Below are 16,521 nucleotides of genomic sequence, written 5' to 3'. Positions count from 1 at the left end.
TCCCTCTCGTGCTCTCTATCTCTCATTCTCTCTCTCAAATAAATAAAATCTTTAAAAAAAAAAAAAGAATGTATTCATTGTAAAGGTTATATTACAAATTGGGGGAAAAGTGGATTGGACAACAAATAGTGCTGTGGTCATCATTTGAGTATTTAAAGAAAATAGTTACTTGTATGCTTCACATTGCATATCAAAGTAAAACTCAGATGGATCCTAGCTAAATGTAAATACAGAACTGTAAAACTATTAAAAGTAAATACAGGGGCGCCTGGGTGGTTCAGTCGGTTAAGCAACTACCTTCAGCTCAGGTCACGATCCCAGGATCCTGGGATTGAGTCCAATTGGGCTCCCTGCTCAGCAGGGAGCCTGCTTCTCCCTCTCCCTCTGCCTGCCGCTCTGCCTACTTGTGCTGTCAAATAAATAAAAATTTTAAAAATCTTTTTAAAAAAGGTAAATACAGATGAAATTTTATATTATGTCAGTTTCGGGATTAATTCTGTTGATCTGTTGATTAAAAACAGGAAGAAATCATATAGGAAAAATAAAATCTTTAATGCTTCCGTGTTTAAAAAAAAGTTTGAATAATATTAAAGGGCAAAATGAAGACTGAAAAGTAATATTCATGTTATATAAGAGAAAAGGCTTGTCTCCTTACTTTTAAAAGATCTCTTATCAAAAGGACATACCTTCCTCTTCTAGAGAATAGGTGGGAAGAAGGAATGAACTGTTTCCAAGAAAAGACATGCAAACTGCCGAGAAATAGACAGAAACATGTATTCTCCCTAAGCACTACAGAAATGTAAAATTAAACTCTTTTCTACTTTTACATGGGTCTGTTTGTTGTTTTCAAACTGCTGGCAAGAGTACCCTTAAAAGGGAAACCTCAAGCAGTTAGAAAACAGAACATCTCTTCTGGAGGACAATATGGTGACCTATGTTAAAGTCCTTAAAAAATCGATCCAGTAGGGGCACCTAGGTAGCTCAGTCCATTAAGCAGCTGCCCTCAGCTCAGGTCATGATCCTGGAGTCCCAGGATCGAGCCCCACATTGAGCCCCACATTGGGCTCCCCACTCAGCGGGGAGTCTGCTTCTCCCTCTGCCCTTCACCCTGCTCGTGCACACCCTCTCCCCTCTCTCTGTCTCAAATAAATAAATAAAATCCTTAAAAAAAATTTGATCCAGTAATTTTAAAGGAATTTTACCTGAAGAAATAATAAGAGATGCTTGTAAAGGTTTATATTAATGGACTATATCATGGCATTATTTATTATAATAAAAATTGGAATTAATTTATTTAAATAGTTGATAATTAAACAATTTTCAGTTAGTATATTTTGAACCAAATTTTTTGCTATATTCATGTATTCTATGGTTACATGTAGTCATGTTCCTGAATATTTTAGATTTGTGGGAAATACTCATTTAAAAAATTGAAAGATGTAATAATGTCATTAGCATGATTAATTAGCTAATGATGTAAGTTTTCATTACAATAATCTCTCAGAGATTACATTTCTGAAAAGTACTCTAATAGGTAAAACTAGGATTAACAAGATAAAGGTTCTCACAGAAAATAAAGCCTTAGGAAAAAAAATAAAGATGATATTAAATACATATATATTTAAAAAAACAGAAGCAAAAATTGTAGGTGGTGTATACTTCTAAAGCAAACCAGTGTTCAGCGTTTAAAACTTTTTCAAATACCTTCTTCAGGAACCTACTGTAGTCATAATCTGCAACAGCAGATTCTCCCACACATTTTCAATTAGACTATTTGATCAGCTCTAATTTGAAATTCATCTTTTACAAGTTATATTTTCCATGGTTCAGATTTCATAATTCCTAGCAAAATGCCTTCCGTTTTTTGTTGTTGTTTTTTTTTTTCCCCAAATTGGATGACTGTGCTTGAGGGTGTGTCTCAGGGTAGGTAGAAGGGGGATGGGAGGTATAGATAGGAAGACAGGGCAGCACTTCCTTCTCTGTACTTCTGACACAGACATTTCACTAAATAATACTTTACAACACACGGTACTGATGTTTCCTGAACCATTCTATTTTACTATTTTTAGATGGTTGCAGTCCATATTGATTTCATGATCTCTTAGGTTACAACTTGCAGTATGAAAACCACTCTCCCATAGACCTACCCACTTGGTCAGTGAATGAGTTGACTAGCAATTATTGTGGGGTTTTTTGTGTGTAAAGGTTATGGAGAAACAACTTTGTAAAACATACTATGATTCTGAAAACTGATTGATAAAACTGAGGCTTTAGGGGAATTTCTTTACATTTTTTCCTCCATTAAACTGGGAGCCTTGAGGGGACAGGGACTATTCATTTATCATTGTGTCACCAATACCTACCACAGTGCTTTGCTGATGGTAGACGCTCAGTAAATAATGAATAAATGAATGGTTTGACAAATGTTACTACTGTACTATTGTTCTAATCCATTTTTCTGTAATACTGGAAAGTATTTCTAAAACAGTTCTTTTTTATAATGAATTTAGAGAGAAATAAATTTGTGAAGGATAAAGTTTGTTGTATTTATATACTTTTCTGTGTCTTTTACCCAATATTCTCATTGATTTATAGCTTGGAGACAATTTATTGTACTTTAATTATCAATTGGCAAAGTCTCCCAGAACACTGGCTTTATATTTTTATCTCTTTTTAAAGCAATTATTGACCTATAGTTTTGTGTTATCATTCTGTTTTTAAAGGAAGGAAATATCCACTGTGAAATCTTAATATCTAATGGATTTCTAAAAGCAGCTGCTGATCTATTTTATGCATTCATGTTCAAACTCAAATGTTCATGTATTGGTTTTTCCTAAAGAATCTTTCCTATGATAACCTTCCATAGGTCCAATAATCAAGATCTTCTTTGGCTTTTCAGTAATAAATGTATTTATAGCAACCACTCAGACAAATCCACAGTAAAAGGGAATTCTCCACCATAGAGTACAGAGGTGTCAGGTGTTTCTGGCGATCTCTCCTCTGTGTTATGAAGAGAGAATTTTAAATTGTACTCTCAATTTAATACTACTTTTAAAATCTCTTATTAAAATAATACTTTATGAAATACTCCATCTTCAACATTTTGATTGTTTATCTCTTTAGATATCCACTTCTGCAGTTTTTCATTGTGTGGTGTTTTTACTGAGGGAGGTGGGGTACAAATGAAAAGTATCAGCTGTGCTGTGAGAATAATCATTTAGCAGTGTCCTTACTGATCCTCTCTTTTGACCGTGGAATTAGTGTCATCAGCCACCAAAGTCTTAATGAATTACATCTCAATATAATAAATTATATGAAAGCTCTAGATTATTTCACTGACTAGCAATTTAGTTATAATGAATTAATAAGTCTCTAGAAAACATATTCCCAGCTGGCAAGAATAAAGAAGAAATAATACTAAAAGATGAATTTTCTTTTTCTGATCCAGTCAGGGACACTAAAATCATCCCATCATCATCATTATAATTATCATCATAATCATCATTATTCCCATGTTATTCTTTCTTTATCCTCCAAAGGAGTAAATGTGGAAGGTGGGGGATAATGTTTAATTTACTTTGGGGAGAAGTTTTGATGGAAATAATTAAAGGAAAATAAGATAGAATAGGTTAAGGAAACTGTAATTTCTGTTCGTAAAACCTGGAAATAGATCTGCATCTTTTCCTTTTTCCACATCTTGGAAGCATACAATCACATACATTTGTTAAGGGAACTTTATGTCATGAGAGAAAATAAGTTGTGTTAAAAATTGTTTCATTATAGAGAATTCCAAGCAATTAAGCAGGTGGATCTCTATGTCTGCGAGCCATTTAATACAACGTTCTCATAATTCTTACAGTAGTAATTGTATTTTTCAGACTTACATACAGACTTGTATTCTAGGCACTGTGCTAATAATTAGCTCTGCGAATATATCATCTCATGTAATCCTTCCAACAATGTTTTGAGGTAGGCCTAGACAGAATAATTGCCTAAGATCCACAACTAATAAGTGTCAAAGCCAGCATTGAAATACAACTCTTTCTGGATACAAACCCATACTCTTAACCATAATATTCTGTTGCTTCTAAGGAAGTACTACATTGCTTATGCTGTACTGGGAAGCAAGTGTAATACCACTGCATAATTTAGTCTGTTCTAGTTAGTCAACTTTCTAGATAATTGGAGTGTAATTTAAGCATTAAAACATTTCCTGTGCCACTAGAAATATCTCCTTTTTTTTTAGTGAATTCATTATCATCATAGTGATTCTTCAACATATCACCATTGAAGAATGTAGGATTTTTTGTTCTTATACAAAATAACTCCAATTTCCATATCTCTTTTTTTATAATTTTTTAACTCCTTCCTTTCTATACAAAGGCATTTTTTGTTACTGCCCCAAGTGCACTTCATATTTATCATTTTAATTTGTTGCTTTGAATTTATGATTGTTCAAGAAACCAGAAATCTCATTAAAACCATGGTAAGCATAGATGAAATAAGCTCTGATGGAAAACTGAAGGATGAGTATATCATTTTTACACACAGCTTTGTAAGCCTGCAAGCCTTTCTCCAGTGGCTAAGATTGCCAAATAAATGACCTTCTGGTAAGTATGGCACTCCTGCATTTTCTTAGTTCTAACAAGTAAATGCTAATCTTACTCCTATAACTATTTCAAAGTTTTAAATTTGTTTTTTATTCACTTCATACAATAACGTGCTTGATAATTTTCAGTTACAGATGAATGAATTATTTGCCTTAGAAATAAATGTATCCTACATCCTCAGTCATCTCAATCGAGCTACTTTCTCATATTAAAATCATTAGAAAGGGGAAAAAATGTGAAAGTATTTTTGTGTCACATATTTGTCTTTAACTGTTAACCTTGTTTAATTCTGCCTTTGCAATTTTTTTTCTTCCACTGTTAGGTTTTAACTAAAGAATTTTACAGTCTCCAAGCTTCTTCTGAAAAACGCATTACTGAACTTCAGTCACGGAACTCTGAGCATCAGGCAAGGCTAGACATTTATGAGAGATTGGAAAAAGAGCTCGATGAAATAATAATGCAAACTGCAGAGAGTAAGTCTCCCACTATCTCACACACACAACTCTTTTTCTGGCGGCACAAGGAACCTGGTATTGTTTCTAAAACCGCTTTGGTATATTTCTTTAAAATCCAGTTGGTGACTTTCAAAAAATATATATTTTACATTTTAAAAATTAATTAATCTTAATTTCAGTAGTTGGCACTTAAAAAATCAGTTAACTATGACAGATTTTATCTTTTCATTTATACAGTTCCTCATCAAACAGTTAAAAGTTTACATGTGCCAGGATCTGGGGCTTTGGAGTTCACGTGATAATTCTTCCTGATGAGAGTTCCTAACCTAGACCACTGGAAGAAACAAACATATTGGGGCGCCTGGGTGGCTCAGTCGTTAAGCGTCTGCCTTCAGCTCAGGTCATGATCTCAGGGTCCTGGGGTGGAGCCCCGCATCAGGCTCCCTGCTCAGCGGGAAGCCTGCTTCTCCCTCTCCCACTCCCCCTGTTTGTGTTCCCTCTCTCGCTGTCTCTCTCTGTCAAATAAATAAAAAATCTTAAAAAAAAAAAAAAGACAAACATATTGAAGATAAAGTAGCAAGATACATGCTATTAGCAAGAAATAGGCATTTCTCAGTGGAAATACAGAAGAGGTTGTAAGTTAATTCCACCTTGGTGTTGAGGAATACAGTACCTAAGAGGGGAGGTGACGCTTTGAATGAGTCGTAGAAAACAAATTCCTTGAATATACCTGGTTATAATCCTGGACCTTCAATTTCTACTTCTTCTGTTTCCTCTAACTACACGATCTTCCTGTGTTATCCTTGGTGTTAAGGAGTATTTTAAATTAACCTTTCACCATTGACTGAGATGTTTGCTACAGCACATTATTTTTGTTCGAAAGTCAGAAATATCAGGGACATTCTTATCAAGTGGGTTTAAACTTCATTTGAAGTTGAATTCAAATCCATTTTGTGCACATTTTCTTGTAAAGGGTATGTTATATTTGTAGGCCCATTTAAGGAAAACTTTTGTTTCATTCCTATCAGTATCTTTCTTCCACTTCTAGGGTCAATATCTGATAACTGCAAATTTCCAAATTTGTCTTCAGTGTCTTCCCTGGAGTCAGAGGAATCTCTATAAAATACAGATTTGATTGTACCGTACCCCTGCATTAATGCCTCTCTGTCATCTTAAGATAGCATGAAGTCGGATTCCTTCGCACGACTTCTTGCATTAGACCTTCATCTTTCATGCCTTGCCATTCCCTATCATATCATCTTATTTTTTTATTATTATGTTAATCACCATACATTACATCATTAGTTTTTGATGCAGTGTTCCATGATTCATTGTTTGCGTATAACACCCAGTGCTCCATTCAGTACGTGCCTTCTTTAATACCCATCACCAGGCTAACCCATCCCCCCACCCCCTCCCCTCTAGAACCCTCAGTTTGTTTCTCAGAGTCCATCGTCTCTCATGGTTCATCTCCCCCTCCGATTCCCCCCCTTCATTCTTCCCCTCCTGCTATCTTCTTATTTTGAAAGTTCCATACTCCTTCTTATCTTCAGAATTTTGCATATGTCCCTCTGTCTAAACAAAGCAGGAGAACTGAACTTCCTCAATCTGATAAAGGGTATCTACAAAGAAACTACAGCTAATATCATTCCTAATGATGAAATAGTAAATGCTTTCTCTTTAAGGGAGAGTGAATACAAGGCAAGGATTTCTATTTTTATAACATATTAAACATTGTAATGCAGTTTAAAATACTTTTTATATTCCATTTATATGGAAATGCAGGGGCCTAGTAAAAGGCCCACATTTAATAATACTAGTACACACCTACCAAAATGGCTGAAGTTAGAAAGACTGGTTATAACAATGTTAGTGAGAATATAGAACAACTGCAATTTGGTATAAAACCAAACAACCTATCCAATAACACAGCAATTCTATTCCTATGTATTTTGCCCAAGAGAAGAGAAAGCATATGCATACAAAAAGAGTTCTACCTGGATACTCTTAGGAGCTGTATTCATGATAGTCAAAAACTAGCAACAACCCAGGAGACTATCACAGGAAAATGGCTAATCAAACCATAATACATTTTATATTGTAGACTACTACTCCTCAATAAAAAGAAACAAACTACTGATGTCTTCAGCAAATGGATGAATCTGAAAAACTTTATGCTTAGTCCTAGAAGCCTTATATGACTAAATTTACATAAAAATCTAGAAGAGGAGAAACTAATCTATAGTAAAAAAAAAAAAAATGCAGAACAGTGGTTGTATCTAAGGATGGTTGTCACCAAAAATTAAATGGGAAAAGAGATATTAGGGAACTTCCCAGGGTGTTGGAATTCTGTATCTTAATAGGGTTTGTGTTACACATGTGTATATTTCTCAGAACTCACTGAATGGTAGACTTAAGATTTGTACCTCTTAACATATGTAAACTTAATTCTTTTAAAAAAGAACTATAAATAAATATTGAACTATAGTTGATAATTTACATGTTGAACTGTTGAGAAGTGAAGGACAGATATCTACAACTTACTTGGAAATACATTAGAAATGTAAGATAGATTCATAAATGTATATAGTGATAGATGTGTGATAAATTATGTACAATGCAGTGTTTAACTTAGAATCCAGATGTTGAGCTATACGAGTGTACACTATAAACATCTTTCAGCTTTTCCAGATGTGTAAATATTTTCTTAATAAAATCTTTTTTTTTTTTTTTTTTGAGAGAGAGAGTGAACATGCAACCCAAGCAGAGTGGGAGGGGGGTGCTGGCAGAGGGAGAAGGAGAGAGAGAATCCTAAACAGGCTCTATGCCCAGCACAGAGCTGGATGCAGGGCTCAGTCTCACCACCCTGAGATCATGACCTGAACCAAAATCAAGAGTCAGACACTTAACTGACTGAGCCACCCAGGCATCCCTCTTAATAAAATCTTTAGAAAAAATACAGAAATAAATTTTTGCTTTGCTATTGTTTAAACCACCTTAAAATCATCTTAGAATAAAATATATTTTACTTGGAAGATAAGAAACTAGGTTCATCTCTATCCGTTCACAATGGAAATTAGAATATTCCTATCCTTAAAGAATACTTAGTAACAAAAATTTCAAAGATGTAGTACAAAACATTCTTTTTTAGTACTACATTGTGTACAATTTTCAAAGGATCACCATCTAATACAGCAAATTTCAGCTGATATGAAGATGGTTAGACTTTATTTATTAGGGTGTAATCGTGGCAAATGACATAGCCTATTTATACTTGAATTGCTCTTTATAATTAAATAAGTGTATTATTTGGATATTTGAGGAGTTTAGTTTTCAAAAAGCTCATCCAGTTGTTAGATGTATTGTGGGGTGCCCGGGTGGCCCAGTTGGTTAAATGTTGAACTCTTGATCTCAGGGTTGTGAGTTCAAATCCCACATTGGGTTCCATGCTGGGCATGGAGCCTACTAAAAGAAAGAGAAAGAAAAAAAAAAAAGAAAGAAAGAAAGAGAAAGAGAGTATTGCCCAGAAGCTAAATAAATTCCAATATAAAAAGAAGACCAGATTCTGGAAACCTGCTCTCCATCTCATACTACTTGTAACCTCTGCAAGGCATTTGTCACATTTCTTGAGACACTGCTCTTGCTTCTCCAGAGTCACCTGCCTTTCTTTCTTCTCCATTGACTTTGTTGTCTCTTCTTCGAGCTAAAGAGTTAGCTAATTGTTCACCGGGGGTTTTCCTCCTCAACAACTCTTTAATTCTTACTTACCTTCTCTCTGGATAATCTTATCCCTTTCCACAATTTCATTTACTGTCTGTAGGCTAATGATTCTGTAGATCTGTAAAGAGTTCTTGCAGTCATTAAAAGTGTAACATTTCTTACATTTTTTCTTCTGTCCATGAAACTTAACTAATTTTCTTGTATTCCTGATCTGTTAATTAAAGTCTAATCACCATCCAGCTTTTGTCAACCTTTATCTAGTGCCTTATCTCACCTCCACACCTATTCATTGGTCTAGAATCTAGCTTCTTTTCTTCATCCTCCATTGTTCTTAGGGACCATGTCTCAACTGGATTATTACTATAACTTGTGAGGGGTTCTCTGTGCCAATATAGGCGATTCTTTTCCCCATTATTAGAAGTTATTTTTCTACAATGTCAGCATCAACAACAATCTCTTGGTCATGTCACCTTTCTATTAGTTCCTTGTTGACTGTGGAATAAAATCCAAACTCCTTAGCCTAGCAAATAAGACTTTAGTTCCATTCCCAGTTGGAACTGAACCTACCTCTCTACTACTGTTGTTCTCTAAGCTAACCCCATCCACTTATCTCACAGTTACTAAAATTCACAGCTCTGTGCCTTTACACATGCACAGGCCTTCCTGTGCCTTCTCTATGAATGCTAGTCTCCCCACACACTGTCCTCCTAATACTTCTAGCTTAAGAAAAATGGTGGCACTCAGATATAGTTGCTCAGTGCTCTGTACTATTAAGACACATTCATATTGCTTTAGTACCATTTACCATGTTGTATAGTACATTGTTTCTGTACTTAAATCACCACTAGATTAGTTATCCCATGAGTTATCAATCCATTAGGTATTAAACTCAAATTTAAGATGTCCATTAATATCTAACTGATGGGTTTTTGAGATGTTAACTACATTTACCTTCTTCCTTCTGAATTTAGAGACAAGAGTCAGATAGATATCTAAATGCCAGCTCTAACAGAGCCATTCTGCCATTCTGATAGAGCTGAATTGGAGAACTCATCTTGGATCTGAAGCCATGACAACCGATAACAGTATTGGCAATGGCATATGTCATCTCTTGCTTCCACATTTCCCTGACAACTAATAATTCTGCCTCTGAGAACTGACCCTTGTTCGCCATGAAAAATAGGGATAAAATTGAAGGAAAACTGAAAAAATTTAAAATTCTTAGTGTGCCATAAAAGGATCAGTTAACAAATATATGCATATTACAGTAATGGACCTGCAAATAACTTCACTTAATAATGTGAACTATGTGACTTTGCTTTAAATCTGGAACACTTCTGAAAGGTTTTGCTGGAAGCCTGCATGGCTCAGTCAGTTAAAGCGGCTGCCTTCGGCTCTCAGGTCATGATCCCAGGGTCCTGGGATCGAGTCCCACATCGGGCTCCCTGCTTCCCCCTTCTGCCTGCCACTCCCCCTGCTTGTGCTCTCTCCCTCTCTCTTTCTAACAAATAAATAAATAAAGTCTTTAAAAAAAAAAAGGTTTCTTTTTAATGTTAGAATAATGGTTGTTGTTAATAATGTTATAAAAATTGTTATATATCATTGACTGCTTTAATTTGAGCTAGTAAACCTTTAGTTTTTATGGACTTTATTTTTTAATCCCAACTGACAGTAAAATTGCCATTGCCTTTAAACTTTTTAACAATGAAGTGTTAACCTGTCAGTTAAAATTCCTTCTGAAAAAGAGTGGTGTGACTGTGGCAGAATTTAGAAGTAAATGGTTTTGCTGAAATTTTTTCTAATTAAAAAAAAGGCCATCAATACATTGTTAGTACTGCACATTTTTCTCAGATTAGCCTACTTAAATGCACAGTTTCATTATTACTAGTTAAGATAAAGTTGTTCTGATAAAATAATGCACATCTTTCCTAATTAAAAATAGTCATTTCTTTTATCGAGAAGTAGTCAAATTGATGTTATCATTTCTTATTTATAATTATATAACATACATTCCATGTAAAAAGACTTAGAATCATTCAGAATAACCATAGTGTCTATATTATTATGCTTTATAACAAGAAACTTTAACATGTCATATGATGCAAGCCCTTACCCCTTTTAAAAATAAATGGAACAAATTTAAGCAACCATATACTTTAAGAAATATGCTTCTACTTACAAATGGACTGTTTGAGATTATGCGTTAGCCCTTTCTAATGTTCTTATGCTCCCTGATTCATTAATATGACCCCTTTTTTTAATTTTCACTTCTGCTGTGCTTTTAAAAAAAAAAAAGATTTATTTTACATCATACACTTTAATACTTTTCAGTTGAAAATGAAGATGAGGCTGAAAGGGTTCTTTTTTCCTATGGCTATGGTGCTAATGTTCCCACAACGGCCAAAAGACGACTAAAGCAAAGGTAAAATCAATATATATTTGTTTTACTTATCTACTCAAGCTAAATGTAATTACATTATGCTTTTTGATAATGTGCAAAGTTACTTTATTCTTAGTATGCATAAATATTAAATTGCTCACAGAATAAAGCAGAGTAAGTTATAATCATGCATTTCATGTATTTTTAAGTGAGTTTAATGGTCAGTAAAATAGAAGTGTACATTAGAATTTTCCTAGAATTAGATTCAGTGGTAATGACACCATTTTAATTTTATTTTCACATTAATTTCAAGTGAGTTACAAATGCTTTTGTACCAACAGTTTTCAGGTTAAAATTAATTAATTATGCTTCCTGTTCCTCTTGTTTTTTATTCAGCTGTGTATATTCCTTGACATATTTTTGAGAAAAAGAAAGAGGGAAGCAGGGAGAGAAAGAGATGAGATAGAATGTGTATTATGATTGAAAATGTAAAAGACTGTGAAGCCCAGAAAATTCGGGGGAGATCCACTCAAGATACTACTTAAAGTACACTAAGAGAAAAATTATATTAATCAGTTTTCTGGTTGACCTAGCTGATTTTTTTTACCTAACTCCTTTCTCTCACTTTTTAATTCATCCTTCTGTGCAAAAACATCTCACTGCCCCATTTTCTACCATATCAAATCTAAATATTTCTGCCAGACCTCCAGGCCCCCCCTCCACCTGGCCCCACCTCTCCAGCCCCATTTGCTTCTCTACCCAAAATGAGGGCAGTATATCTCTGTGCTTATAAACATCTATTTTCTCCATACGACACAACAGAGCATCTCTCTTACCTCATTAACTCTTGTTTCCCATGTCATTTCCCCAGCCATTTGGAAGGTTCCTCAAGGTCAGCAACTGTATCTTATTCTTGTTTATTCTCTTTCTTTATGTAGCATGATGTAAGAATTGTCTCTTCATCTGAGTATTTGAGGATTCAAAGCTGCTTATCTTTTATTTTTATATGAGTTGATTGAAACATTTAGAGACATTACACGCTGAGTAAGAAAAACCATTCATCCCAACTCTAATACTTTTGTAGAAACTTTGAAGTGATGGCTCAGAGAATAGAATGTCTTTAAGGCCGTGATGTAAGATATAGGCCATTTTATAACAAAACAAATGGATGCTTTGAATTTGTGTCCCTTACTGGTTAAAGAAAATATCTGGAAAAATTTTAGATCAAGGATAGGTGACTGTCAAGTGTCATTTTGTAGTTGGAATGGTTAATTCTGTCTGGTGAAGATGCACGTATTTCTAAATTATATATTATTTGAAAAATCAGTTAAAGCCCCGTTCCATTCGCATTCTCTGCCCACTCCCTCCATAGGTCACTAAGGGTGACCTCGGCTATTTTGTAATTATCAGCATATCACTGTTTTGGAGCATCATGTTGCCTAGGGAGGAGTAGAAATGTACTTTTGTGAGTAAGAGACTTCTTTGTCAGTGGGAAATGATTGGTAAATACTAAAAATTGAAATTTGAAGGAAAAGGTCTATTCTCTTCTTTTTTTAGCATATGAATCCTTCAAAAGAATCTTTGTCACAAGGGGGGGAAGAAAAAGGAATTTTGCTGTTGCAAGCTTTTTTCTTCAGCCCTAAATGCTGAGTTCTTCTAAAATGGAAAGCAATTATTGCTGTTACCTTACTTTTTTTTAAAGAATTTCCAAAAGCAGATGTTGATTTCTTAATAATTAGAGTGAAGATTTAAGGAACCACAACTGATTCATATTCTGAATAATCTTAACTATCCAAATATTTCTAAAGATTTTATCACTGAGCTATCTATGTGCCTTGAACAAGTGCCTAATGGGCATACTATTAATATCTCCTACCAGCTGGTGCCAGGCATTCATCTCATGGTGAACCAGAGGGTTATTTTGAGGAAGTGCTTCTCAGGTCATCTAAACTGAGTGAAGGGAAAGTAAGTCTAGATATCCAAAGAGGACATTTATGCATTCCTTTGCCCATTCATTCAACATCTTTTATTGAGTGTCTACTGTATGCACAAAACTGAGCAGTGGCAAAGAGGGTCGCTCTTTTAGGATCTGACACATTTCCAAAGTTTGCAAAGTCTATATTTCATTTTTTAGTAGATATTTGTAAAGAAGTCAGTGACTTTATGCTCTGTTTAACTTATTTAAGATGAAAGCAATGTAGCTTTTAAGAGAATCTGTATTTAATTCTTCACATTTAAAATTAAAGCAGTGGAAACTGAAGGTACATTATAAAACAACTCAATCAGAGCCACAAATGAAATGTTTGCATAATAGTTTTCATTATACATTAGTCTATACCAAAATATATTAAAATTTCAAAGGAACTTATTTTCAACTGCTATACAATACATTCCATTCATACTGTGTTTGATGTAAAATCTCATACATTCAGCAACCAGATTTAGGTATGTTAGGGCAACGCTTAATTGGAGTAAATTTCTGATTATAAAAATAATACGTTTATTTTAGAAAATTGCTGGTAATCCTACCATCCAAAGATAACGATTCAAAATTTATATAGACACATATTTTCTTGCATATTTAAGATATTATGGTATGTAACGTGGAAGTTTAATTTATCTTATAATTCCATCTTGAACATTTTCTTGTATCATTGAATAGTCTCCAAAAAGATAATTTTTAATGGTTATCCAAAACTTTAATTTTTAGGCCTTTGGTTTTTGAGTTTCATGTTGTTAATAAATTCGATAGTCACTGAAAATTTTCACAGGTTGCCTGTTGCTACTCAAGGTATATTATGAAATTAAAATGAGAAAAATGGATGCAGAGTTCATCACACAGTGCCTGGCATACAGTGGGTTATTCAGTAAAGGTTAGTTAGACCCATTAAGGTTTCCTAGAGTAAATTGCACAGTTGACTTTATTATAATTCTCAAATCAGGCTTACTCATATTTTGAAGTTTCAATGGAGATAATCAACAATAACGAGATACCACATCAAACTCTTGCTGGGACAAAGTTGTGGTAGGTTAAAAGGGCTTATACAATGAGAGTAAATTAAAATGAAATGGGCTCTTCTTGACTTGACTAAACTTGAAAATCTGAAGTAATGTTTTTGTTTCGGTCATGATTGTTTTGAAAATAGCAAACAAGATTTTCTGGTTACATGTTTTGGTTATGCTCTTTAACCTGCAGCTTAAATGGGTAACACCCAGGCAGTAACGTGGTCTCAGTGTGTGCTTCTCTGTTTGCTTTGGCAGATCTGAATGGATAGCCTTTTCTGAAGGTTCTAAACCTTTCAAATGGCAAGATTTACTGCATACTGTAGACCTTTTGTTTTAGTTTCCGTCTAGTTTTATAAAGCTTTAAGTTGAAACTCTCACAGTAGATTGAGCTTTATAATAAAGGAAAAAATTAAAGCAGACGAAACTTTTTTTCCTCTAGCAAACTTTGGTGTATAATGAAAATTTGGTTTTCTCTCTTTATTCTCATGTAGATGAGTTCTCACATTTTTGTCCTTGGGGAAAGTTGTACTTACTTCATTTGGGTTGGTTTTAGGAATAGTCCTTTAAAAAGTACTGATGTTCTATTCATTGTTAACTGGAGAGTTTAAACCTATAGAAGAAACTAGGGAAAGTATCGTATGACTATAGATAGTCAGCATGAGACCACTGTTTGGTTCTCAAGAATTTACCAGCAGAACAGTAAGTACAGGCACCAACCTGAAGAGTTCTGAAGCTGGAATCATTCTGGCACTGGTGCCCTTTTATTGAACAATTTATTTTTTATGCCATACTAATAAGAGACAGACCTCTGACCTGCTAAACTTGAAAAAGACCAAAAAGCCAAATGTTATTTCAGACAAGTAACTAATTAGCAAGTCACTAAATAAATGCACTTACTTATTTGGAGTTTTGACAATACTAAGAAAATCATACCAAGATTGAAGGAATTGGGACAGAACATCAGTCCTCCATTGTGCTTTGACATCTCAGATATAGATGAAGATCCTCCATGTCCACATTGGCTGGGCTACACTATTATGAAATTATATGTAATAACCAGCAGTGCTACTGCCATTGACAGCTCTAAGAGAATAACTTTCATTTGGAGTCAAGAAGTGATAAGGGAGCTAGGAGATAACCCTGATGAGAAAATTTTACCAGCTAACAGCTGAAATTTTTGTTTAATATTTAGATACAAAACTGTACTCTTGTAGTAGTTTCTAGCTGATGTTGAACTTAATCTTGGTGCAGGTAAAAATCACATGGCAATGAATATAATTACAAAGAAGTATTGTTAAGTTGTACCTATGTTAATGTCCCAACACATAGCCTGTAAAAGCGTGCTTTCTTGAGTTCAGTACATTCTGTACAAAAAAAATAATAACCTTTAGCAGGAGTCATTTTTCCTGACTGTATCCATAGTTACTTTTTATAAAGAACTTGGGAAGGACTTGTTTTCATTCTATGTGCATTGTGCTTAAAGAAACATAAACTCAGCTATATAGATGAGAAATTCTTCATTTGTCTTGCTTTGAATTTCAGTTAAAGTGAATTTCTTTCTTCCCACTTCTAACACCCCAGATTTCTACACAGAATCCACTTATGACACCAAATCATTGACCACAGCAATATGCCGCACTTAAAGATACAGGAGATTGAAGTATAGAAGACATAAACTGATACCTGTAGTATTTGCCTGCTTTTACTAACTTTATGCACATTTTTATTTCAAGTTCAGTGCTTAGATGCTGAGCATTAGTCATGCTTTAATATTGAAACTCTGCAGCCTAAGAATATGGTTTCTACCAGTGTGTTCATATGAACAAAATTCACTTAGAACAAAATCAATCCAGAAAGATTTAAGTGTGTACTCTGTTTAGCACATGCCACTGTTTAGCACACACCATAAGACCGTATCTTCATGTAAGTTGCATCTGTTGGGAAAGAAAAGATTAACACACATGAAAGAATATCAAGAAACATTGAAAAATATATAATTTAGTGCCATATTGTATGCTAGACTGTGTCAGAGAAACAGAGATCAGTGAAGACTAGCATGGTCAGAAATAGAGGAAGTGGAACTTGAAGGGAAATTTAAGAAAAAGTTGGGTCTGGGTCGCCTAGGTGGCTCAGTTAGGCATCTGACTCTTGATCTCAGCTCAGGTCTTGATCTCAGGGTCCTGATTGGGCTCCACGCTGGGTGTGGAGCCTACTTCAAAAAAAAAACGTTGGATCTGTCAAGCAAGGAAATAACCTGTCTTCTTCAGACTGGGGGACCAACAGAGGTATAGTGGAAGGAATATACAAAACATGTTTATGGGACATTAAGAAGAGTAGACGTTAATGGAAA

General features: G+C 34.5%; 1 protein-coding gene across 8 annotated transcripts in view; it reads left to right on the top strand.

Moving 5' to 3' along the window:
* PIBF1 (progesterone immunomodulatory binding factor 1) overlaps positions 1–16,521 on the top strand; it is a 243,466-nt gene that overhangs the window by 123,325 nt on the left and 103,620 nt on the right. For all 8 annotated transcript variants that reach the window (XR_012378762.1, XR_012378761.1, XR_012378764.1 and 5 more), the window contains exons 12-13: positions 4,933–5,083; positions 11,117–11,207. Coding sequence is in view for 3 of the 8 variants with exons in the window: in XM_073894444.1 (XP_073750545.1) it covers positions 4,933–5,083; positions 11,117–11,207 (242 nt within the window). In the remaining 5 variants the exon portion in view is untranslated. The remainder of the gene's footprint in view (positions 1–4,932; positions 5,084–11,116; positions 11,208–16,521) is intronic.

This window comes from Callorhinus ursinus, unplaced genomic scaffold (genome assembly GCF_003265705.2).
Source record: "Callorhinus ursinus isolate GAN/ISIS: 27379988/994484 unplaced genomic scaffold, GSC_fseal_2.0 scaffold7, whole genome shotgun sequence".
Lineage (NCBI taxonomy): Eukaryota > Metazoa > Chordata > Mammalia > Carnivora > Otariidae > Callorhinus > Callorhinus ursinus.
This window is presented reverse-complemented; position numbering and strand designations above follow the sequence as displayed.